The 25,503-nt window shown below is 40.6% G+C and overlaps 1 protein-coding gene across 2 annotated transcripts in view; it reads left to right on the top strand.

Annotated features, from left to right (window-relative positions):
* Positions 1 to 25,503, top strand: part of PDE10A (phosphodiesterase 10A) — a 343,886-nt gene that overhangs the window by 102,164 nt on the left and 216,219 nt on the right. Inside the window, exon 2 of one of the 2 annotated variants that reach the window (XM_058019880.1) lies at positions 17,153 to 17,313. The exons of the other annotated variant lie outside the window; for it this stretch is intronic. Coding sequence (XP_057875863.1) covers positions 17,280 to 17,313 — 34 coding nt within the window. The 5' untranslated portion in view covers positions 17,153 to 17,279. The remainder of the gene's footprint in view (positions 1 to 17,152; positions 17,314 to 25,503) is intronic. 2 annotated transcript variants of the gene reach the window in all.

The raw sequence follows: 25,503 nt of genomic DNA, 5'->3' as shown, positions 1-25,503 counted from the left end.
GAACCTGAATGTTATTGCTTCTGTTTGCTTCTCTGCATTTTAACCAGAGAAATGCTACTGTTTTCTGATGGCATTTCTCTTCCTAGAAGTTGTTCAGAATTTTAGCACAGTTAGTACATCACATGTTATATAGTCAGTGGTAGAGATCCTTAAAATCAAGTCTGTTGCCTTTCAGTAAGTGTTCTGTTTAAATCTACAGGCTTTGGGCAAAAGGCTTGTATAGATTTTCTTGGGTTTTCTTTTTGCTGTCACACCTATACTTGTTGTTAGCTGAAACATCATTTAAGCTGCTCAAGCTATGAGGTGCAGTAAGTGTTATGTTCCACCATAGGCCAGCATGTAACAGCACAACCCAGCCCAAAGCAAAAACAGGTGATGGCCCCCTTGGTTCTTGCTGGAGGGGTGGCCACGGCTGGATCTGTAGCTGGGATGTGGGGCAGTAGGAGGAGCTGGCGAACTGCAGAAACTGAATGTGGGATCTAAACCTGGATCTCCTAATTTTGTACCTGGGTGAAATGTCTGTGGAAAGGTGTTGTGGATCTCTCACGGTGCAGCAAAAAAATGGTCTCCTGCTAGGTTCTCATTCCTCAGTTCCACAGGAAGCCAAACTTGGATATTACTGGAATTCATTAGGATTTTGTCCTGGAGGCCTGCTTCCTATCAGTTCTTCCCTTGAGGAATGCAAACTGTAGCACCCAGGGAGGCTGACAGGGCTGTGTGCACACGCTGCTAATGATCTGACTGATTAGTGCCTACTAATGAGATGACCAGTCCTTGTCAGGACCACATGCCACTGTTGTTTTGCCATTAATAGGTATGAGATAGCACTTCTACAGACCAGGATATTTGACAACCTCTGAAACAGTTTTAAAAAGGAGTTCTCTCTGCTGAAGAATAGCATGGGTGGAGATACCTCGTTTAGCAACCGCAGGCTTTACAGAAACTATTATTTTCTGCCCATAGAGGAATTTGTCATCCAAGCTTGCTAGATAGCACACTGTCTCAGAGAAATAACTTCTGGAAGCAGGAAGCTTAAACTGGAGGTGAAGTAAGAGGGAGATCCTTGCCAAAGAAAACAAACGAAGAAGGCGTTCCTATTTGAGGTACAGGCCAGCAGGTCATACGGATTATCTGAGACGTGCCAGGACACTGTCTTGGGAGTGATTACGTATTTCAGAGAACATGTTCTTGCTCTTGCGTTTGCAGAGACACACAAGAATAATTATACTGCCCACTTGTTTTTTCCTTGCTGGAATTGAGATGAAGGGGTCTAGTAAGATTACTTCTTCTTCAGAGGCAATTGAGCTTCACAGGTTGGACACATGGCCCTAAATCAAGTTTGCCTGAATTTGTGGAAATTATCAGTAGTATTTAATTGGTTCAGCTCATCTTTGATGTTGCTATGGTTATTCCATATTTTAATATTTTTTAGAGAGACAGTGAGGGGCCCACTCTTGTCAGTTTGACTTACAATAATTTCACTGTAAGGACAATGATTTTCCTATTGCTCCTCATTTACCAGACCTGTATCTCACACAGTGTGAGTTCATGTCTTTTCTGTTCTGCAGGCATTATTGTGAGAGCTATCATGTCCATTGTTGCTAGCTGCTTCATCCAGATTCTCAACAGTTCATATAGTGCTATAAGCTATATGAATGTTTTGAAACCTGGGTGAAACATGCTTACCTGAGAAATTTAGGCTGAATCTCTGTTTCCAATATGCAGACATTTTATATATTTGTAAAACAAACAAAAATGTGTTTTGAAAGAACAGTGTCTCCTTTTCCTGCTGTTAATTAACAACTGCCTAGGCAAAGAACATACCTCCATGGTAAAACGTGACTCACCTTGGGTAATGAGCTCTGTCGTGTCTTTCTGTCTTAGATGGTTGTAAAAGAGTAAAGACATTTCTTATAAGGCTGTGTTAGCTTCCAACTTCCTTGTCCAAAGCTCCCTTGTAATCTAAGTGGGATTTGCATGCACATATTCAGGAAGAACATGCTGCACCTTTAAATATGGGTATTTAAGTTTGTAGCAAACATATGTTCTTCAGTCTGGAGATGATTCCCTTTTCATTCTCTTGAAAGGGTTGTAGACATCTTGGGTGATGGAAATCTCAGAGCACCTCTGCTTTTCTGGAGTGTATATTGAGTAGCAGTCAGCAGCGTGGATAGGATATGGAAGTGTGGGCTTTAGGTTTGCATTTTGCTGCTGAGCATCTCAGCATGGCTGAATCCACTGCATTGAACTTTGTTGGATTGCTGGGGTTTAAATTGTCAGTAACAAGTGTGGATTCTAGGAGCTATGGTTATTTGAGAAGTATAAGAAAAAAGCTCAGGTAACATCATTTAAATAAAGATCATTTATTCTTAAGATGATTCCTGTAATGGATCCCACATGCTCCCTTGTTAAGGTCTGTGTTTTGTATGTACTTATGTGGAGTTTAATTATGGTATTCACAAATTCCTCCAGTCAGTAAGCAGAGTTCACACATACAAAAATAATATGCTGGCCTTCTTTCAAATTATGATAAGAATACAGAGATGGCTTCATTTGACAGTGATGAAGACACAGTCTTTGAAGCAGGCGTTGTTTCTGATCTGTTTTCCTATATTTGTAGGTTGATAAGATGAAGGAGGAGAATATGGATTTGTACCAGTGCAACAGCAACTAAACCATAAAAATGGATTTCTCAGAACTGGAAATATGTAGTGTTTGAAATGAAACATTTTTAAGAACTGAATTTGTAAAGGAGTGTGTATTGTGAACATAGCAGGGAAGGGCCTTCTTAAAACCAGTTACATTCAAGGCAGCCTTTCCATTCCATTGATAACTTAACCTAGAGGTGTTTTACAAGAAAGGAATTGGTATTAGCCCCTGAAAGAGGTTTGAGTGTGTCTCCACTGGATGTCAGTAAAAGTCAAGGAAAAGAAAACAAAATGAAGTATTGCAAATACGTTGATCTCATTTTCAAAAATGTCAATCAATTGTTATCCACAAATTTTCAGGCAGATGAATGACAATGTGCTAGGTACTCAAATTATGGGGTGTTGAACAATTTGCCCCTGTCTTTTAAATGACAAACAAATCTTTCCTTTTTTTAGAAAAAGTCTCATGGTTTTTTCAAACTGTAGCCAAGACTGAACCATACAAGTGCAACTGTGGCGTTCTTCACCTGAAAGGGTCACCATTTGTTTCAAGCTGATAAAAAATACTACTTCCAAAGAAGCCAGAAGAAATAGCTAATATGCTATTTACTGTTGCTCTTGTTTGTACTTCAGTACAGAGATACTATGATATTACCCAGAGATGCTAAGAAACTCTTTGGTTAGTTACCACTGATGGCAGTATTCCTTTAACTTGGCAAAAGAGCAGATTGTGAGCTACAGAGCTTTAGTTTCACAAAAGCAGTCCCTATTATGTGCCACATATATTCATGCAAAGTAATTTTATCTGAAAAAATAGCTCCTGGTCTGAGCATGTTAACAGGCTAAGGTTTTTTCCCAGGAGAGCTCTAGGATAGATGAGATGAATTTAGCACTGGATTTTATACCTGCTCTGTGTTTTGCAATGTATGGGTTCTCCCACTGCTGTTCGCATAAAGGTTTTCAAAAATGTCTGTGAAATTTGCTGCATTTGGGCAAAAGGAGCTCTCACCTGATGGTGCTCCATTTTAAAGCAAGTTTCCTAAGGCTCTCCCATCTTGACACCTGTAGGTTGGTCGGAGCTCATTTAGCCTCTAAGTTGAATATTAGCTTTCTGGATTCTTAGCTGAATCTCTGGTAGTCTAAAGTGTAGCGTGGGTGGCTGAATCAGTAGGTGCAGCAGTTCATAAATGGAGTGAAAGAACTTTTTGAAGGTCTTAAAATTCAACTCTTGATAAGGATGACAAACTTGCAGAAGCTGATTAAATTGTCAGTGATTCATGTGATGACTTAAGGCTCTGTGTTGTACAGAAACTTCACTAAGGAAATCCAGTGTCATAAAATTTCCTTGGATTTTTATGAGTTTTTAATGGTTTTGGTTTGTTTGTTTTTTGTTTTTTTTTTTTTTTTTTTTTTTTTTAATTTTTAGTTTGAAAATATTCAAAGGTTTTAGCAAACTCTACCCATTGAAGATAATCCAAAGTCCATTTTTAACAAGGCTAATGTAATATTTGTCTTTATGTTTACTTTTCAGTTCCTTCACTTATCCACAGACAACTTTGCTATTTGTTTAAAGCCCTTTTCCACATATCTAGTTGGAGGGCTAGCAGAAATAGAGATGACAGAAAATGAATAAAAGAAGACAGAAATCTACAGAGGAGGTTGTAATTATACTCTCTGTTTTCCCAGGAGCAGCAGTGTGCACAGGTAACTCCAGACTGGCTAAAGCATGTGCTGTCACTTGGCTAGTCCAGCATGAAGTGTTGGGGGAAGCAAAGGAGAAGGAAAGCCACAGGAGAGAGAGTCAGCTGTGCAGGGAAGGAAGCATTAGGAGTTGTAGGTTAGGAATCCATAGATGTTTCAGTAATTCTGTTTGTAAAACTGCTCCTTGGGGTCATAGCTTCGCAAGAAGATTGGCAGAAAGCAACAGGAGGCCGTCAGGGCCCCCTCTTTGAATGCAGATGATCACTGAGAGCAATGAATCCTGCTGGGGCTTTGTCTTCAGTGGCTTCTGTGACAAATATCCAATGACCTTTGCAGGCAATCTACTCTGGTGTTTCACTAGCCTAAGCTTCGGTGTTTTCCTAATGTCAAGACCAAATCTAAAATTTAAGTTTATTACTGCTTAGATTGCCCATTGGGAATACATTGAACTCATTTCATGTGTGCAGAAAACTGCCTTGTCTTCAAAAATAATCATTATTACTTCATCAGGATTGGATGTTCTGATTTAATTTCTCAAGAGTTTCTGATAAACATTCAACATAGAAGTTTACTATAGTAGTAGACTATAATGCCCATCATACCATATAAAAAGCATTCGCAATACCATATGAAAAATTTTCAAACTATTTATATCATAGCCCGTGGCTGTTGTTTTTTACAACTTTCTTTAAAAAAAAAGGAAACAAAAAAGAAAAAAGTATTCTTCCTGACTCTCATTAAAGTTGTTTTTCCTTGGAATTTTCTAGTAAAACTTGCAATTTGGCAGGAATAAAAATGTAACTTGTGTAGAAGAGCTACATCTTATTGGCTGCTATTGAAAATGTGACTTAAAGACCACATTAAATTATAGAAGTTAATAATGGCTTGAATATTAGATAACACTGAATAAAGGTGATATATTAAAACTATTTGTCAAACTATGGTAGGGAGGAGGGCTGAGTAAACTAATAATTTTTCTTCTAGTCTAGAACGTATGTGAAGTTTGAATATCTGAAAGACATGGCATGCCATGTGGCAAATTTAAAGTTGCTTCTGAGTTCCCCTGAAAGGTTAAATTTCAGAAGGAGATTTTGAATAATGAGTGCACCTTTATGAATTTTTTCCATGTAATAAGAGTAACACAGTCTATAAATGAATAAGTGTATTTTTGCTAGCACTTTTTGGAACAGTGCACCCATCCTCAATATGAACTAAGCATGCTCCTCTACTCAGGAGGGAAGTGTAAAGTGCTGTTCAGAAAATTATCCATGATCCTTTCCTCAGTGCTTGCTTTTTCATCTGGAGCACAGACTTAAAAACAGAATAAATCAATGCCAAACTGCTGGGTGCTAACCACGAGGCCTTTCTAACACAGACAAAGCCTCATGAGCCATGTGTGAGCTGGTTCAGTGCGGGGCTTTCCGCTGCACTCCTGTGTTGCCAAACACATCAGCTGTGAGAACTAGCAAAGTGATTCATGGCATGGTCTTTGCAGCACCTCTGCCATATAATTTTGGCTGCCTACAAAGAGATACTGGCAGTGTCAGGGAAGGCTGTGGTTAGTGGATGTTAAGCTCAGAGGTCTGATAAACATACCTATAATCAGGACTTTTTAGTACTTATTTTTGTGGTTTTGGTGTTGATATGGTGCCCAAGGACTTCATTAGAAGTAGGAGAGCAAAACAAGTAAAGGGAGAATCCTGGCTGTGAAAGGCTTTAGCTTAAGATGCAGGAAATAGTAGGAAGAGGCAAGAAATGAAACCAAGTTTGATATGGGAGAATGAATCATGAAGCATGTGGTTTTTGGAGGCTGCATATATTTCTTTATGTGTTTTATACCCAGTCCTAGTTGACATGCATGACTGTACAGCCTGGAATGTGTTAAACATTTTTGAAAGTATTTAGAAAAGGGCAAGTTTGGTTTAGTTGTCAGCACAGTGTTACCTGCATTGTTGAAGTATTGCATAATCTTGCTTATGTTTTGTAGCAGGGAATGGATTGTTTTAAATCTGATACAGAAATGGTTTCATGCTTGCACTTGACTGCTTTAAACATTTATCATGTATAACATATTTTCAAGCGTAATCAAAGTGTTAAAATATACTTTGATGAAGATTCCTGGAACAAGCAGCTATTAGACGCTTTCCTTGAATATTCCAGTTAGTTCTCTAAAACTGAAGCTATCCACCCCTTAATTAAAAAACCTCTGAATCTTAAACTGCTTATTATTATAAGTAATGCCTGGTTGCTGATGGTTTGTTGGACCTGCTGCTTTTCTTAAGAGGTAAGTGTTCTCTGTGGTCTCCATTTGCTTTGCAGTAATGTGATTCAAAGAGGGCTAAATGCAGGTGCAATTCTAATTTTCTCCAATGGAAATATCATTCTCTTAACACTGTATTTGATTTTGCCTGATGCTGACTGCATTCTGGCAACACCTCCTGGGTGTGTCAACTTCTTTTGTGTTCCGTACAGTGTACACATGTAACAAGAAAGATGCTCCTTGTTCCTCTTGCTCAGGATTTAAGTTTTAAGGAACTTGAAAAACACGATTCTCTTGATGAGCTTTGAGAGTGGTGTGTTTTCTTTCCCCATAACCACGTCCATAAACTCTGAAAGCATGTCAGCAGTGTAATCTTTGGATTCAACAGTAGGAGAATATAATAGAGATATTATTGTGAGGAGTGAATGCCCTGGTAATTGATTTGAGATGGCATTTATATCTGGAGAGTCTTTTGTTTGGGTGCAGTTTTGGAATGCCGAGATTTTGATCTTATAATGGAAATAAGATGAATGAAGTCTGAGCTATGATGGACAGAGAATGAAGGGCATCATTATGAAAAGAGCAGGAAGAAAAGAAACTTTTGAGGCTTTTGTTTGTTGTGGGAACCTTAATGAGAGAACATGGCTAACAGATGCAGGGCATCAAAGTCTATGGTGGCAGGCATCAGTGCAAAACCCAGAGACAAATACCTCTTGCTGAGTAGAGCAGAGAAGTAGGAACTTGAAAAGCTGGGAAGATGGGCAGCACAGGCTGGCAGCAGCCATTAGCCATGTACATCAGCAACAAAGGTGGAGTTGGGAAAGAAGGTGCTGCATGGAGGACATGGGCTCATTGCAGACAGAAACAGTGATAATTTGCTTCATTTCTTTTGCTTTGGTGTGTGAGAATTTCACATCATTGAGTTTTCAGGAACTAAGAGCTTTCTAAATAACTGCTTTCAGTCCACACCCAAAACAAGTGAAGAATAGCAATGAAATGAGTGACTCAGAGAAATGACTGAGTCTAAATCCCACGACTGATTGGATGGAATGTTTTCCTGAGTCTTAGACATCTGTATCGGACTTCTGAGCTTGTTTTGGTGCTTGCTTTTCCAAATATCTGGTAGCTGAATATTTTCCAATCCATATTTGGAAATAGTTGATTCATTCATAAGAATAATATTCATGCTATTCAGGAAATGCAGTAGTTTGCTCACAGATCTCATTCAAATGATGGTATAAAACTGTTATTTTAATTTCTAAAATAGTATCAAATCATTTACTGAGAACTCTAAATAAAAACACAAGGGATAGGAGAAGCTGCCTTTGAGTAACTCAGGTAAACCAGAGGAAATGCTGTTCTTTTATTTTAAAAAGTTGATATTTAGTTAGCTGCTCCTTGTCTCAAAATGTAAAATATTGCTAAATGATATTTCCTTTTAATGATAAGACAGGGTCCTGTGCATCACATGAGTTGGAATTCCTCCCAGAAAAACCTCTGAACAAGAAATTGGCCACCACATAGTCTACTCTTTGCTTACACTGCAAACTTGCTGTTGTGTTTTTTGTGGGATTAAGGAGGACTCTGTGTGTGTAGGTGGGACCAGGATATAATTAAGCAGTGCAGTTAAAGGAATATCAGCTTTGAGTGATAGGAACAGGAATATTATGTGTGATCTTGTTCTCTGATGTAATTTGTATTGGGCTTCAGGTCAGAGCTGTGGAACAGACCTGAAGAAAGCCAGGTCATTGTTTTTTGGAGTACTACTGGATGTGCCCCTTTAACTCGGGTATCGTCCCAGCTACAGGGCAAGGGGGGAGGTTTCTCTGCCAGCTGATGATGAAATCCTGCAAACATCTGCATGCAAATAGTGTAATTTTTTTTAAACATTAGGCTTATGTTTGTTTCTCTCTCTTTTCACTCTACTTAAGGAAGTTATCTATGACCTCTTCCTGGGATGAAAAAAAAAGCAAAAACAAAGCAGCTTATAGAATAAAATTTTTAAGGTCAAGTCCACAGAACAAGAGATGGGGAATTTTTTGAAAGAACACATTCTAGTGGGAGACCCAGTTTACATCCAAAGTCACTGAGAAAGCTTATGGCAGAGCAGAGAAGAGAATACAGGTGACCCCACCACAGCCACAGACATGCCCTCCCTTTTTCAGTTTGAGATTTTTGGCTTTTGTCTTTCCTTCTTGCATTTTTGTTTTTCTCCCAGTAGCTTCCATGGGTCTACATGACACAAAAATAGTCCAGAGAAACAGCTTTTATTTCTGTTTTCTTGATGACCTTTTTAAAGTTTATAAACAGTCAGAATAGAGCTTGTTGCCATAAGAATCAACTACAGAATCAATAAAGTTAAGGTGGTTGCTAAGGGAAGGCCATGTACACTTGTGATGGAAGCCTGAGTGCCAGAGCCCATCCTGTAACAAGACAGAGGCTTTGTGGGGTGAGGGGGTGTTTGTGTATGTGTGTGTGATTCTTCAGCAAGGAGGGCTGCTGAAATCTGAATTCAGCTTAGCAGTGTTGATTTAATGTACCTTTCTTTGTTATGGCAACAGAAGGGAACATATCTTTTGAAATATCTAATCTTGCTTCCCTCGTTGACCTTGTTCTTGATAAACAGTATTAAATATCCTTGTAGGAAATATGCTTTAGTGAGTGTGCTAGAAGTATGTGAAAATGCATATAGCTGCAGAAGCGAAGAGCAGCAAACTACTTGTAATACAGACTGAATTAGCCCTTCACCTTTTTCCTTTCAAAGTTCACCATTTCAAAGGAATCACCCCAGATACAACAGCTTTGATGTTGTGAGAGGTGAGTTCTCATCCTTGGCCGCTTTGGAGGCTTATCTCAGCATGCAAAAAATTTTCCATGGTTGTAAAGCTTTAACTCAACAGCTGCTGTATTTCCACTCTTCATGGTGGCTGAAGTCATGAAGACTTCCCTTCATCCCTGCCATTCCCAGCAGATCTTTTGACCTTTTGGAGATTTTGGCAGCTGGTCTTACTGAAAAGGACTAGATAGCTGGCCTTGCTAGCTGGGCAGTGGTGTGACGATGGCCAGAGAATCAATTTTTGGGTGCCAGCACTTTCCCTCAGCTTTGTGGTGTGCTTCTTGGCTGCAGCTGGACCATCAGACCATTGTGTATTGAACAATTGCTGAACAAAATGGGATTTAAAAAAACACAATATGGATTGTCAGCCCAAGGTTACTACACAATCAGAGTGAATAGTTAAGTCATAATGTAAATATTTTTACTTCAGGTGTTTATAAAAGTAGTATAGAGAACAGGATATCTCAGAGGTGTTTAATGAAAAATTAGGAATGGTTCCCTTGAAGGCCTCCAAATCAGATCCTGCTTAAGGTAGCAGCAAGGGAGCTTGCAAACCATGAATCTTTAGCACAGGAGAGAAATTATTTAATTGATTTCAGACTCTCATCACAAAATAACAGCCCTGGAAAAGTGCTAGCTACCATTCTTAGAGAGACCAGCAATTCCATCACCATAGAGATTGATCCTCTTGAGCTGCTGTTTTCCTGAGTCAGGGTTAACACTCTGGCTGGGCTGCCTACCTCCAGTGCTTGCAGCTACCTTCCCTTTGCAAAGAGCTGCTGCTCTGGAAAGGTTAATCAGCCAATCTGGAGGTCAAACAAGACATGGAGAACAAATATCACTTTGCAGTTTGTTCCATCAATGGTAATAGATGGGTATTAGTGCTACGGTGCCTAGTCCCCATCTGAAAAATACAGAGTACCTCATGGACAGGAGACTTACAAAAACAGATTTGTGTAAAACAGGTTTATAAAATTGTTTGCATATGCAATGTTTGATTAGTAGTTGTCTTCCTTTTTTTTTTTTTTACTCTTGGGGTTTTAATTTTTTTCATTAGGTTGGTGTGAGTCACTGTTGGTGAGAGTGCAGGAAGGGGTGTGTTTTGAAGAAGGGAATATAAAGGCCAAGAGATAAGCTGCATGCATTCCAGGTTCAGGGAGTATATTTTGGAAGGTTTTGGCTCGAACAGTGACAAACTGTAAATACAGTTAAAGTATTTTGGTATTACAAGCCAATGGAGTTTTACTCTTTTGTGTCAGCTATCAATCAGCAGTCCTCAAAGAAATCAGTTTAAAAGGTTTCACAAATACTTACTATTTCCCTTGTTTTATTGAATTTGATTTTTTGTTTTGGAATTTTCTACAGGGCATCTTGTCAGTATGTTGCTTATAAATGATATTGCTGAGGGCTGGATGACAGCACAGAGCACAGCTGGAAAAGACACACTTTGCAGGCTATTTCCTTGCCTTAAATGTGCTCCGCAGGTTTAAGAGAGCTTTCTGCACTTTTTGGGTGGCCCCTCCATGCTCCTCACAGGTGCCTGGCCAGGTGGCCATGCTGACTTGTTGAAGTACAAGGGAGAGAAGCTCCTCCCTCCTTCCCTACTTTTTCTTAACAAGCCCTGGGCAGGAGCTGTGGCTTCTGGTGCATGTGCTACACCCATGACCTGGCATCTGAGTAGCTCTGCTTAATCTACATGCGTGTAAGTAGGGCTTGTTTCTGCTGCCTGTGTGTTGCCCTATTGATGATAACAATCTAGCCTTTAGAGTGTTTTCTACTTGGCAAAATCACCCATAACCAACCATTGTTTAGATTAATGCTGACCTTGTAACTTGTGATGAACCCAAGACCTACGCAAACAGAAAGTGAATAGCCACAGTTGAAAAGTATCTTATCAGATATTTGAAAGAATAATAAACAAGAGGAAGTGGATAAAAGAATGCCTTTCAGTGAGACCTTATTAAAATAGAGCTTCATGGCCGGGCTTCTGTGATGATAGATAGGTCCAGTCAAAGATAACACTGAACCAATGCTGTTGCACTTTCTTTGAGGTAGTCACAGTGCTCCCCTCTGTCACCTGGCCTGTTCTGACGCAAGGATGTCCACATCTTTGTCCCAGACTTATTGCCTAGCGTCATTTCATGCCTGCTTTGGGCAGCCTGGGTGATATTCTTGCACTTTTATTACTATATATTTGTAAAATGCTTTTACATAATTGTACCTCATGTACCTCAACATAGAGTGTAATAACTGAGCATGTCTTGTCTTTGCAGTGTTTGGTTTGGGGATAATTTACAATTTCCCTGCAATTTCAAGGACAGTACCTAAAAAAAAAAGACTTTCAAATTTAGATTTTCTTTCACTGTGTACGACCCCTGTTGCCTTTGGCTCCAGGAGCCATGTTCAAGCGGTTTGTCAGACTTTTGCCCTTGGAGAAGGGCTTTTCAAGGCAGGTGCAGAAAGCCTTAGCTGGCATTAGTGTACCTGGACTGCCACAAACCACCATGGTGAATAAAGTAATAGGAGCTCTGCTCTCTCTCTCATGCTGCCTTTGTGGCCTCCTTTGGGGTGCTTCTTGTTTTAAATGGTTTAAACTGCAAAACTAGTCCAAGCCATAGAGTTGATCTAACTGCTCATCTAAACATCTAAAGCCTTAAGGCCTAATCAAGCTGTGACTATTAATGTGAGTAGTTCTGTTGATGTCAGTGGGTTTTCTCGCTTAAGCATACTGTTTGATAGCTAGGGTAAACTGTTTAAGGGGACAGAATCCCCAACCAAATGGAGTCTCTTGGTGGCACTTAAACTGAGGCAATGCTTGTTGGGTATTTTTTTTTGTGGAGGGGGGAACTCGGGGAACAAGAAGCATCTGGAAATGTAAGTAGAGCAATTTTTTTGCTTTCTAAACTTCTGTTTAAGTGTAATAACTGAAGAACTGCATGGGGACACAAAGGTGTACAAGCACACACCTCTGAAGCCACCCAGGCTTCTGGCTACGTTTTCTTGACTGGGGTTTGATGGGTTTCAGATGTTTAGCTTGCCAGATGCAGCTTGGAAAGAAAGGAAGCAAATGAAAAGTCTAGTAAATGCAATGAAGAGAAACTAATTACTTGAGATTAAGATGATATTAGAAACTAAAGATAAAGAAATGCATTTTAGCTCTCAAATTCCCCTGGTGAAACCTTTAGCTTCCTAAAATCTGAAAAAGGCCCCTAGTGCCGAGATGCTTTTCTTTTTTCTCCAGCTTCTTCAGTTTGCCTGGTAAAGTATTGATTCCTTCTTCCAGCTTTGCCCTGCTATACTGTTACACCAGTGTGCTGTAGTACTGCTGCTGTTTTAAACCCATAGACACTTATCCCTGGGAAATGCATGTATAGAGGGCTGCAGAAAGAGCAGCTCAGGTGATGCAGCTACACCTGGGCAGTACTGGCACAACTGAGAGAAAAGCACAGAGCGGAGGCTGCATGTCCAGCCTTGGCTTCTTCTGTGTCTGCACATTAAGTGCCTCACCAGCCCAAGCTCTTGAAGGAGGAAGGGCTTTTGCATTGAAGAAACACTGATTGCGATCCACTGCGCAGAGTTTTGACACTGTGCACTTTAAAAGGAACATTTTGAAGTTAATCTCTCTGGCAGCTCTCTGCAATGTGAGGTTGAGTTTTATGAAGCCAGCGCTGTAAAATGGAGCAACTTTGGGTTGGTGCAGTACCTAAGTAATCCCAAGAGCACTTTGCAAAGTGGCAAAGTACGTATGAATACAGCGTGTGCGTAGGCAGGAGATAACAAGGAGCTGAGGAGAAGAACAGTTTTGCTGGGGAGGAGGTGGAATGAAGTGGGAGTGGGGCTCCCAGCCCCAGTGCTGAGCCTCTGCAGCACCTTTAGCTGCTGCATGGCCAGGAAGAATGAAGGATGAGGTGCCAAGGGGGCAGCTGGTGCAGGCTGGGTGAAGGCAGGGGGACACAAGCAGGACAGGAGTGTGTTTGGCAGGACAAACCTGATTTTGTGTTGGGCTCTGGGCATTTTATTTCCCTTCATGTCTCTGCCATACCAGTTCGCAAGACATGATTGGCAGCTTTCCCTTGCAATTTATTTGATCATGGTAATTTTTTTGACAGGCTTCCTTGTGATTTTTTAATATATCAAATAGAGTTTAATAATAGCCTGCTATTAAGTCCTCTTGTTTTTCCCTTGGGATTTTCTTATGACTGTTGCCTCTCTTACCTATTTGAAGCTCTGAATCTCTTTTCCAACTGTGAAGAACTTAGCAGTGTGAGTGCATGCATAATATGCAAAAACATTTATCAGAATTCTTGTTATGCTTGGGAATTAATAAATGCCAGTATTGGGGGTAATGGTAGGATAAATCAGGCTTGCCTAATTTACAGGGCTATTCCTGTTAAGTTCAACAGGGCAGGCTAGGTGCAGGATGATCTCCAGAAGGGTTTTATTTTATTTTTAAATTCAAATTTTATTTCCGCTCATCTTTTGAAGATGAATCTTATCATTGGCTCTGGGACGAAGTGACCTCTGAAGAGAAAACCTCAGTGAGAGCAAAAGTGAACAAACTAAAGTAAATTCTGCAGTATACATAATGGCTTTGAATTATCAAAGACAGTAAAAGGAAAGTGGCTATATGCATTTAATCAAAAAGTAGGGTAAGCACATCTAAATGGCACCTAATGCAACATGATTGTATTCTGTTATGAGTGAGACAAAATCCTCTTGTTCTCCTTATTCCCCTGACACTATTGGTGCTGTATCTTTCACTACCTGTTTTCTATCTCCACACATGGTAGGCCCACTTGTTTTTTTTTGCTCTTTGCTTTTACTAGTATTTTTCAAGAAAGTCAGAAATTCTTGTCTTCTACTCATTCCCTTCGTATGCAGTGTTGAAATGGGGATAGCAACAAAGCCTGATCTCACCTGTCAGTATTCAGGTGCGCAAAGTGAGACTCAGATCTTTCCTTATCTCTTCTCATCTGCTTGCTACCATTACGGTTGTTTAGCCCCTGTGTGATCATTGAAATTTCTCCCCCATCTCCTCTCCAACTCAGACTTTTCTGTGGTCCCTGCCAGAAAAGATATGTGCCAGATACAGCTAAATTTTGCTGAATTTGGAGTCAGAGTTCACAGGTAGATACTGGCTTGTGCTAATCCCTGATGGTGTTTGCAGCAGTGTGAGGGTAATGTGACAGTGTTAAGCCCTGCATGCCAGCAACAGACACAGATTTGCAGTTGTGGTGTATTGTGGGAGAGGGCCATGACAGCAGTAACAGGATGGCTGCTGGTAGGACCTGTACCACTTCTACCCTCTGCCTATGTGTTGGAAGGATAGAGGAAAAGACACCCAAGTGTGCCCACCCACATCATCAACAATAAGGATCCTATAAGAAGAGGAATTGAAAGTGATTTACAGAGTAATCTCTCCTCTGTAGAAAGCTTGGACATGCAGAAGTCCTCAGGTTCCAGCAGCTGTCTCCAAAGCCTGTCAGTTCAGAAGATGATTTTGTGGTGTGATCTTACCACTGGAACATATATGGATTGAACAAATTTCCTGATTTAAACCTTTATTAAATGGGGACTATTTTCCAGGATGTTGTGCAGCCAAGGATTATTCCTTTGTCTGCAGTGTGAAATTCCTTTAGTCTTTTTACATTTTCTCTTTTGTCTCTTTTTCCTCTTTGTTTGCAATGACATTTGTTATGGCCATTGGAAGGAAATGTTACTCTGCTTAGCTAATATTTTGGTTCCTCTTGCATAGTTAGAGGACTCCAGTGGAAGGCTGTGTTGAGGTCACACACCACAGCTGTGTGGTGGTGATGGCTAGACAAGAACTTCCATTCATGCTAAAGAGCATGCCTCAGGAGAGCCATTCACAGCGGAGACAAATTGTACATTTCAAAAAGACTCGTAAAATAACTTTCAGGGAAGAAAATGACATCATAGAATGGTTTGGGTTGGAAGGGACTGTAAAGATCAGAGGTGTCCCTCCTTCCATGGACAGGGACACCTTCCACTAGACCAGATTGCTCAAGCACCATCCAACCTGGCCTTGAACACTTCTGTGGATAGAGAGTCCACAACTTCTCTGGGCAGCCTGTTCCACTGTCTAGATCTTAGGTTTTCCTGAGTTTTCTCACAGGGTTTCTGAAACAATCAGAACCAGCAGAAAGCTCTAAATCCAAGTTAATTTTGAACTAAAAGCTATGAATTTTTAAGAACTCCTAGGCCATTTCAGGGAATGCTGCCTTAGCTGTAGCTATGTAGCGTTTTTCCAGAGCGCTGATAAGTGATTGATGATGCAAAACCAGGGAAGTTACTAGAAAGTGACACATGTATTTTGTAACCAATAGAAATAAGAAGTAAAGAAGAAAAAGTACTGCTTCCTTAGTGAAAAGATACAAAAAGAAACTTCAATACCCTCCTACACATTGTGTCCCGTTCTGTTCCCCAATGCAATGAAGACAAGAGGAGAAGAGGGATCAGAATTTATTTATAATTTTGGCACCAGAGATAAAAATAAATGGCTGAAAGTCTGTGGAAGTTCTTTGTAACTTTCTGAATTTTTAGGTATGGATAGAGTGTATGGAGAAACTAGTATGCACCCTTTTTCTTTCCACTAGTTTGTCATTGCCTCTGGATTTTTGTGTCTCAAATGCCTGCTTATTGCAGGAACCAGGGGCCTGAATCACTCCAGGCAGCCCACAGGTCTGGTGACTTCATTTCCTGGGTTATATAAAATCCAAACTTCCTAACAAATTGTCTGCAGGAAGTGTTTACCACATTGATATAGAACAATTAGAGTGCACAGAAACCTGGCCAGGTTGAAAAAACAATTACGTGAAATATTGACATTATTTATAAAGACCTTTAAACACAGCAGAGGGGTTTCCAGCCATGAGCCACCAACCAACCTGCCTACCTGAGTTCTGGGGCAGAAGTGTTTAGTTTGCTCTCAGGGCTAGATTTAGCATGAAGGGTATAGACCTGTGTGGAAAAAATGCAATTAAGGCATTATGTCTAGTTTGTTCCATTCTCTCTAGTAAATTGCTTACCTGTGTAGAACAAGAGATCTTATATTAAGATTTGTTAACATGGATATTCAGTATGTCTGCGGAGGTCCCTAGAGTTTGGATTTAAATAGTCCAATTAACAACTGAGTATGTTGTTTGGTGTGGGGAGATGGCCTCCCACTGCAAAAATTTGCTTCTCTTGTGAGCGGTTTGGAGCCATGAAGAATGAGAGCTCCCTGCACTGGCATGGTGATGCTACAGGAAATAAGGTTGACAGAAACAAGAACCACCCATTAATGTCTCTCTCCACAGTGTTAAAAGTTAGAAAAGTATTTTCCCATCCTATGTAGTCTACAGGCTCTTGGGTACCTATTTCACACCAAAAGTGCAGCTTTTGCCTGATAAATCATTCTTTATAAATCAAAACAGCAAGAAAACAAAAAGAAACAGGAACCTGTTGACAATATGCCACTTTTAAATACATGGTTTTGCTTTCTAAAGACCCCCAACCAAAACAAACAACTTATGGAGCTGCCATTGGTTTCTTATGGAAGCCATGTTTGGTGTGCCTTGATTCTCTGACCAAGTTCTCTTAGTTAATTTTATGGTTTGCAAATTTTCATCAGGATGGCAGGCTTCTGTTCATTTAGTATTGCAAAGTATATGTCTGAAGAGAATTTTTATCAACATGTGTAAACAGAACCTTGGCCTGGAGTTTGAAAAGAAGAAGGATGCAGCTTCTGTGATGCGCTGTCCAGCATTACCTTTATGCAGAAGATGAAGCAGCAGAGAAGTTGGGAAAAGTACATCTTCACATTCAGCTGGAAATGTGGAAATGCAGAAAGCAAGTCAGCAAGCTACGTAAGTGAGCTGGTATTTGGCTGTTTCAGCATAACTTTAAATAAGATCTGAAACAGATATTGCTTTGACTGCTATTTTGTATGCAGCAATGGAAATTTGTTCTCTGAATCGTGACTGTCACAGGGGTTCTTGCTTGGAGGTGAAGAATGCTCACCTCTAGGGAGTCCCCTGTGTAACTTTTTGTCCTTAGATTCTTAAGTCAGAATCCTTGGTGGTGCACAGGGTATAATAAAGTTCATCCACTAAGGGGATTGGTGTTACGCACCAGTACTGTCAAAGGATTAAATTCCCCAAATGAGCCACTTAAGTGGTTCATAAGTTCTTTGAGCCACATGTTTTCTGTTATGGTAATTCTGTGTTAGAACTATTTGTTGGAAGGCTAATAGTTTAACCTTTGCGTTTTTTGCTTTTATTTGATAGCATTCAGATCTCTTGCTATGAAATTGGAGCTTTCTTTAGTTTTCCAAGAAAGCCTTGCTTCTGCTACGTATCTGGGTAATTTCTTGCCTAACTTCAGTGACATGTTTGGCTATTGCAGGATCTTTAGTATGTTACCTTTGTAGAAGGCTGTAATACTGCAGTCTGCAAATTTCCCATTTAAAGCAGCACACTTTTTAAAGACCATCTCCATTGGTATAAAATGTCTTTCTCACTTCAAATTTTCTGATCTGTGAAAGGATTGTGATATTTCATGACTCTGACAAAATGCCAAAACCTCTGGACAGCAGGACTTGTATGGCTCTTAAATACCATGCTACACTTAATTCTGTGTCAGGACTCCTAAATAGAAATAGTAGGATTTTCAGAGGTGGGGAGCCAATACAGCTGAAATGAAGCCTAGGACATCACTCTGTGTACGTTAAAGTGCTCAACTATATTGACTGCTGGAATCAGGATCTCATGAAGGAGTATGGATTATTACTATGTGCTGAAACCGTCAGTAGTTAAACTTGAATGTAACCAAGTATAGGGCTAGAGACCTAAGCTTTTGCATCTGAATTTGGAGAGAAATTGACATTTACAAAATTGTGAGCTTTTATTTTGTTGCAGTTTTGGCAGGCCCAAAACATCTCAGAGGGAGCATCTAAAATTACTAAATACTTTTAAGCTTTTGGCCTTAGAATTTAGACTCTGCAACCCATTTTGTCTTTGCTGGAATGCAGCCACTTGAAGCACAAGTTTTAAAGATTCAAATAGAGATACCTTCTTAAATTTATGTCATAATTCGTGTTGGTATCTAAATTAATGTCCTCCAAGTTTATGCTGAAATTTATAAAGAGAGCATGCTCTTAACATATGTTTCATGTTACAGAATGAAAAAGCCTTTTTGCAGTTTGTCTCAGCTTTAAGTTGTATTGCAGGCTGTGAATATGCATGAGGACATACATATATGTAGACTGAGCTCTTGCTGTATCAGTAAAAATTATATGCCTCTGATGCATCATTTATTGCATGAATCACCCTTTAGCAGTATTAAACTGCTTCTGGGGAATTTTTTAAAGACTGCTTGAGCCCTCTGAGATTTCATTCTCTCTATTCTCCAAGTCTGCCTGTTATCCTTTTAAAACAAACAAATAACTTCCCTACCCCCCTCACCCGCAATCAATCCTGAAGAAAAAGCTGTCAGCTTTAGAAATGTGGAGGTAAACGTGGAGGGAGTAAATGGCTTTTTTTTTAATCACCTTGTCTTTGGGAAGGAGAGATCTGAATGGTGATCATCAGAAATGTCTGGAAAATACATATGTAAAGAGCTTAATGGAAAATAGAGCGTGTACGTTTCTCCTCTTAAAATAATACAACGAAAAAACATTCTGAGTGTCTGGGTAGGAATATAATGGAAGCAAAGGTGATTGTTTACAGTGTATTATTAAAGGCAGGAAGGGTGTTTTCAGCTCTGCTGCATGGCTTTTGAGCTATCATGGCAGAGTATATGTGAGAAATTGCCATCATTATAGCCAATCTGGAAAAGGTAGATGCAATTCTCTCCCTGGGATTATTGTGCCCAGGGAGCTGGGCAGTTCTTAGGTCTCTGGAAATCTGTAGCCAGAGTGGGGTCTGATTTGGTGTTTGGCTCATAGATCTGTCACTGAGCTGCTGTGTCTGATCCCTTTAAGTGGTTTCTCCAATGTGTTGTTCTGGTTTTGCCTTTCTTGTCCTTGAAAGGCTTGAGGCACTGATGCAGAATCAGCTCTCACCTCATATTGCCCTCTTAAGCATTCCCCTTAAGCTGGAACAAGACTTCCATGCACAGATTAGATATTTCAGTGTTTGCTGTGTGATGCTTCACATGGGCTGTACAAGATTCACGGGGTGTGAGCTGATTCACCATCTACCTGTTAGCATGTGTGTGCATATTTATATTTCAGATACTTCCTGCAGGTATTCCTTGCTGTGAGACCCCTGCTTACTCAACAGCTTTCTTACAAGTTACTGCTCTTAGCCTCAGATGAAAGGCCTGGCTGTTGGACCTGTGAGGTTCTGGCTAAGATGCAGGGACATTGGGTAGATAAGCAATAATAGTGTATGGGGCAAATGAATGCCAGCAGTACTCCACAAGTACATATCTTTGTTGTCCTTACTCAGCTGCAGAAGTCACAGCCATCAGTGCCCATGTAACAATCCTACAGAATAAAGGCCATCATCTTTTGCCAGACCTGTAGCAGAGTGGTGCTCTCATTAGCTGTGTCTCAGGGAAAGGTCCTGTCTGGCTCTGAACACCTACAGAATCAGAGCTCTGCATCTTGGCACTGGTGGGAAGGAAAAATGGCCTTCAGGCAGTACTCTGTAAAATGCAAGCATTTATTTCCTCCTTTTATTTTCTTTTAGTGGCCAAGATGGAATGTTATTTTGACCCAATCAGACCAAATTAGTGTGATTCCATTTGTATCTGTCAAACTCATCTTAACTGCAAAATAATTTGTTTATCAAATTACTTGTGAATATGTATGTCTTCAGTGTAGTACAAGACAGAGAAACTCTGCCTGTCTTTTGAATAATTCAGATGGGATTAGGACTTCAGCAAGAGCAAAACTGGCCTTCAGTTTGGTGGAGAAGTGCTGGACAACACGGATCATATTTTTCTTGTTTTATAGCTGTTAATATAAATGCTGTATACTTTTGTTTGTACTTACCTTGGTATGGCTTACTGTTGTAGAATGAGTTATTTGTTGGGGATGAGTTATTTGTCGGTTGCAGAGAAAACTTGGGATTTTCAATATGAGATTAGCAAGCTTTGTTTATTGAAGAGAGTATCAGACACTTATACAGCAAGTAATAAGCTCATGAATATTTTGTAACTTTATCTATTGGCTATATGACAACACCAGCTCTTCTCTAATTTTTAGGGGTTACATTTCTTTTTTCTCATGTCTCTTTTACTATGTGTTATCATACTCTAGCTAAGCTTAAGGACACGCTGTCTCGCAGGTGCAAGACTTAGGATTAATTTTGGTTTTGTACTTTTCTAATTCTTAGCTACTCTCTCAACAACTTACCAAATTAAGCTGGTGTAAAGAAAAAATATGAAAAAGAATAGCAGAACAAAATAATTTTCTCTGTACACCTAAAGTACAGAGAAGTGAAGTAGTGAAAGTAGTTGTGGGCGGATGGTGGGAGGTGCAGAGAAGCAGGCAATGAAGGACACCCTGGGGGAAAAGTGTATCTCCACCAAGGTCTCATCCCATGGAAATACAGGCTGTCCCCCCACGGTCTGCAGCTCTTCTGCATTTGCAGAGCAGTGACTGCCTGTGAGAGGAACATCCTGGGATTCCCCTCTGTGGTGCTGTGAAGCTGTCATTTTTAGTATGTCACTGCTGCTTCCTGTTTATAGGAAATTCATGGTGGGAATAAGATTGTTTTGGATTACTGCTTAAATAAAGTCAAACTCCTGAGAGCCGGACCTGTGCCTGTTTGGACCACTTCAGAAATCCACTTCTGTTGCTGTAACTCAGCTTTTCCACCTTCCCATTCGTGCTTTCTCCCGCTGGGGGCTGGATTTCTGTCCCATCAAACAGTGGGGGGCTTGGTAGGGGCAAATCCTCGATATTACACTACCCACCTTGTTGAATTTTTTGGTCTGTGGCTCACAGCTGATGTGGACAGTTTTACTTTGGTTGTTTAAAATAAACCTAGGTGGTTTCTCTCTCTGAGGAGGCAAGCGCATCTCAGTTAGTGCCTGCAGGAGAGCTCACTTAGCCTATTGTCTTTCCTTAGTGCTTTCCACACTCCTCTTGTACTTACTCTCAGGAATTGCATAATCATCCTGTCTCCATGTGTTGGTACTGCTCTAAGTTTCCTATGATCTTTACTGCTTTTGAGGTCCTGTTGAGCTGTTGCATATTGTTATTGTTAAAAATGGGTTCCTGCTGGTCTGTCCCTTTAGTGTTGGGTGGTGGTGGTCTCTGTCTTCTTATCAGTCACTGTTTGATAGGGAGAAGGATCACTAACCAAAATGCTTGTTGTGGAGAGAAAAATTAAGGATTCCATCTGCCAATGAAGGATGCCATGCAACTAGTAAAGATTTTCTCCTTATTCCCTGAAATATCTCCATCTCTCTGCATTTCAAGCACAGGAACGGAATTAAGGGATAAAATATCCTCTTCATTATCATTAAGAACATTGCTTCATGGCCTCTTTTATAAATCAGTAACGGAGGGTAATGGAGCAGAAGGTTCTCTCTGAGATCTTAATTAATCCAAGCAGAGATGTGTGTCTGTGATGTGAGTTAGGATTAGAAATTAGCTCTAAAAACAAAGCAGCCTATGCAAAATTGATGAGCACTGGCCTATAAAACAATTCAGTGAATGAGTTCCCATCTGTAATGTGGCATTCCTTGAAATAATTGGCCAACACAGTCTTCATCAGAGGAGGTAGTAAAGTCTGAATGAATAATTTTATCACTTTAAGTTAATTTATGATGGTGTGGAGAGGGTGACAGATATGTTCTTTCACTGAGCCAGACCCTAGTGTGTTACCATGGCCTTATAAGAAGGTGCTCTTTTCACTTTTTGAGCTGCACCTTGAATACAAAGGCCTGTGAACTGCTTGTGTGGCTCAGCCAATCTCTGAGGGAGGGAAGGTATCCAGGAACAAAGTGTAAGAGTGTGTATGTGGGCATCAGAGAAGAGAGAGAGGTTGGAGGAATGACAGGCTTCCATGTCAGAAAGTGAACTTCTTCCCTACGCACGCCTGCAGGAGTGGGTGTTGAGGGGAGGCTGACTGCCTGACTTGCTTCTGGAAATCTTCCATGTTTTCAGCAGAGTGAAAAGAACATTATTTTTATTGCTATTAAGAAGTGCTTCTGCTCTTACAGTGTCTGTAAGTGAGTATTACAGTGCTGCTCAGTGGAAGGCTAGCTGAAAGTCACAGGATGTGTTTAGTCTGATGCCTTGGGAGGCCTCAGTCTGCATTGCATCTGTAATAGTCTCAAAACTGAGCACAGAGGATTAGGAGGATCTTGTGGTCAGTAATGGGACACAGGAGGCCTTCACATGGGGCAAGGTGCTGTTTGGTGAGCTGTGGGAGGGGAAAGTGATGGCATGAGGATTATGAGCAGGGAAGGGGAAGAAAAAGCATGTAAGAGGGTACCGTATTTTCCAGGGGAAAGAAAGGTGACTAATGCTTATTTCCAAAGGCTCCAAGTATAGAGTGGCCTCTGGGCACTCCATTGCTCCAAAAAGAAGTGTCTGTGTGTATGGGCTGGGGTATGTGGCACCAGGACTGAAGGACAGTGAGTGGTGATGAGAAATGAAATGTGGTGACTCCTGTGTTTCTCAGGAAACTTCCTCAATGACAGGAGATTTTTGCAAGGAATGAATGCTACCAAACGATTGATTTTGGGGTGTTTTTGTTTGTTTGGGTTTTTTTTTGTGTTTTTTTTTTTTTTTGTTTGTTTGGTTTTTTTTTTTTGGGTGGGTTGGAGTTTTTTTTTTTTGTTTGTTTGTTTTGGTTTGGTTTTTGCTTTTTGTTTTTTTCACTTGCTGCTTTATTCTGTGGGGAGATTAAATTGCCTACCATTTCCTGTTGCTATTTGGGTAAGATGTCTCATTTCAGACTAAAGAATATGGGAAGGTGAGAATGATAAGGTGTTCAGTGGCCAGCTACCCTTGTACATAGTAGGGGCTTGAGAAAGGTGCCTTGGATGGTCACTCTTGCTGTGGCACACTTGCTCTGCCCATCCTGGATGTTGCCCGGCCAGTCAGAGAAGTCAGCTGCCTCCTTTTGCTCCTCATGATAGCACAGAAAGTCTGATGAGTATGATATGGTCTGAGCAACTGGTGTGGTGTGTTGCATTGCCCTGCCCAAGCTGCAGGAATCAAGGGCAGGACTGCTCAGTCGGTGCTTCCAGACAGCCCCAGCCACCTGGTCTGCCTACATTATTAAACCTCCCCTCATTTCTTCACCCTTCTCCCTCCATTTCCATAGCTCCCTCTTAACTAGCAACTGGTCAGTGAAAGGTGGGACTGAGCACTTTGCTTAGATGCCTTCCTGAGCCCACAGTGCCATGGGGCTGGAGTGTCTGGAGGTGGTTGTTCTGGCCTTGGTCTTGTTATTTTTAGAATTAGATTAGGTAGCCTTCTGTGCTACCTTTAGGCATTTTGTGTACCCCTCTCAGTATTACCACCCTGGCAGCATCAGCCAAAGCAGGGTGTGCAAAGTGTGCCACAGAAAAATGAGCATTTGTCGACAAGCCTTTTCCTTGCCAGCAACACTGAAGCAGAAGAGTATTCCCGGCAACTCTGTGTGCTGCAAATAGTCTTTGTTACCAGCAATTAAGGATTGGATGGGATTTTAAAGAATTATATTGGCATCTGTTAAACTTAACCCTTTCAAATCAAGTCATTATTTGGCACAAAACATGCTTTGTCCTCTGCAGCTAGTAAAATACAGAGCTTGAGAATGCAAGTCTGTATCAAAGCAGAAGAAAATTAGTGAGAGGCATGACTGTGCCTCTGGTGGCACTGTGCTACCTGAGGGGACAGGGAGAAATCACAAATCCTCTGCAGGGAATTTGTTGGCTTCCCATGGGAAATGCCTAATCTGGCAGGTCAGGTCCGCTCTCATTCTTCGCTTTTCTTAACAGTCATATGAGTTTTGAGAGTCAGAAACCCAGTCCTCCAAGGATACAGTTGGAGGTTGCCTCTGAAGTATGGGGTGGTGCTCCCCACTTTACCCTCAGTCTTCTCTCTTTCTAGCTCGTTAGGGAACCCTTGCCAATTAGGTCTCCCAAGAACTAGTAAGACAGGAATAGGTCAGCTGTGAATGCATCAGATTACCTGCATGTATTCTTCATATTGCTTGTGAGTAAATTATTGTGTTCTCCAGGTAATTCATAAATTTGTCTAATTCTTCATGTAATCCTCACAAAAAAAAAAAAAAATCCCAAACAAATGCATAAGAGAGTAGTCAAGGGCACAATTCCCCAGTGGAATAAAAAGAATGCAAATTTTTTAGTCCAAGTTATTTTAGAGGGCTGACAAATCCAAAGAGTATTTAGTAGCAGTTTTGAAAATGTAATCTAGTGCTCTTTTCTGTTTATTTTTATTCCTTTCAGCTATTTTTCTCTTTGTTTTCTTTTGGTGTTTTTTGCCTCCAATTTTATCAATTGCATGCTCAAAATTCAGGGATGAGTTAAAGTGCAGGAAAGATTAGCTCCAGCTTTATTGAGAAATAACTCTTACTCAGTGAGTGTCCAAAATGTCCAAAAGGAAGAAAAATGTATGTATTCTTTGTGGACCCATACCCATTTCTAGCATGTCTAGTTACTCTTAAGTAATTACTAACACTTCAGTAGTGGCCATAACTGAATTTTATGAGCACAAAAGAGCATAAGGCTAAAAGAAGCAGCAATGTTTATTAAAAGAGTAGAATGGGAAAGTCCTGCACCTCCTCAGGACATGTTCAGGGTGTGGTGAAGAGCTGTTCCTGGCACCTTCCATCAGAGAAATGTGTCACCTAGACAAAGTGCAGAAGGACAGCTTGTTTGATGCCTACCAAAATGTATCAATTCCTCTTTAAGATTTGGAAGTGAACTGATGTCCTGGCTTGCCTCTGCTAGTGCCATGGCAAGTGCTGTGAAGGAAGGGGTGTGGAAATGTTCCTTGTGAGCTCTGTGGAAGGATGTGGAGAGGAGGCACAGGTTAGATGAGATTTGCATTCTTACAGCAGAGGGTAAGCATCTTGCTCCTCCTG

Source organism: Melospiza georgiana, chromosome 3 (assembly GCF_028018845.1).
Source record: "Melospiza georgiana isolate bMelGeo1 chromosome 3, bMelGeo1.pri, whole genome shotgun sequence".
Lineage (NCBI taxonomy): Eukaryota > Metazoa > Chordata > Aves > Passeriformes > Passerellidae > Melospiza > Melospiza georgiana.
Note: the sequence above shows the minus strand (reverse complement) of the source record. Positions and strands in the feature narration are given on the sequence as shown.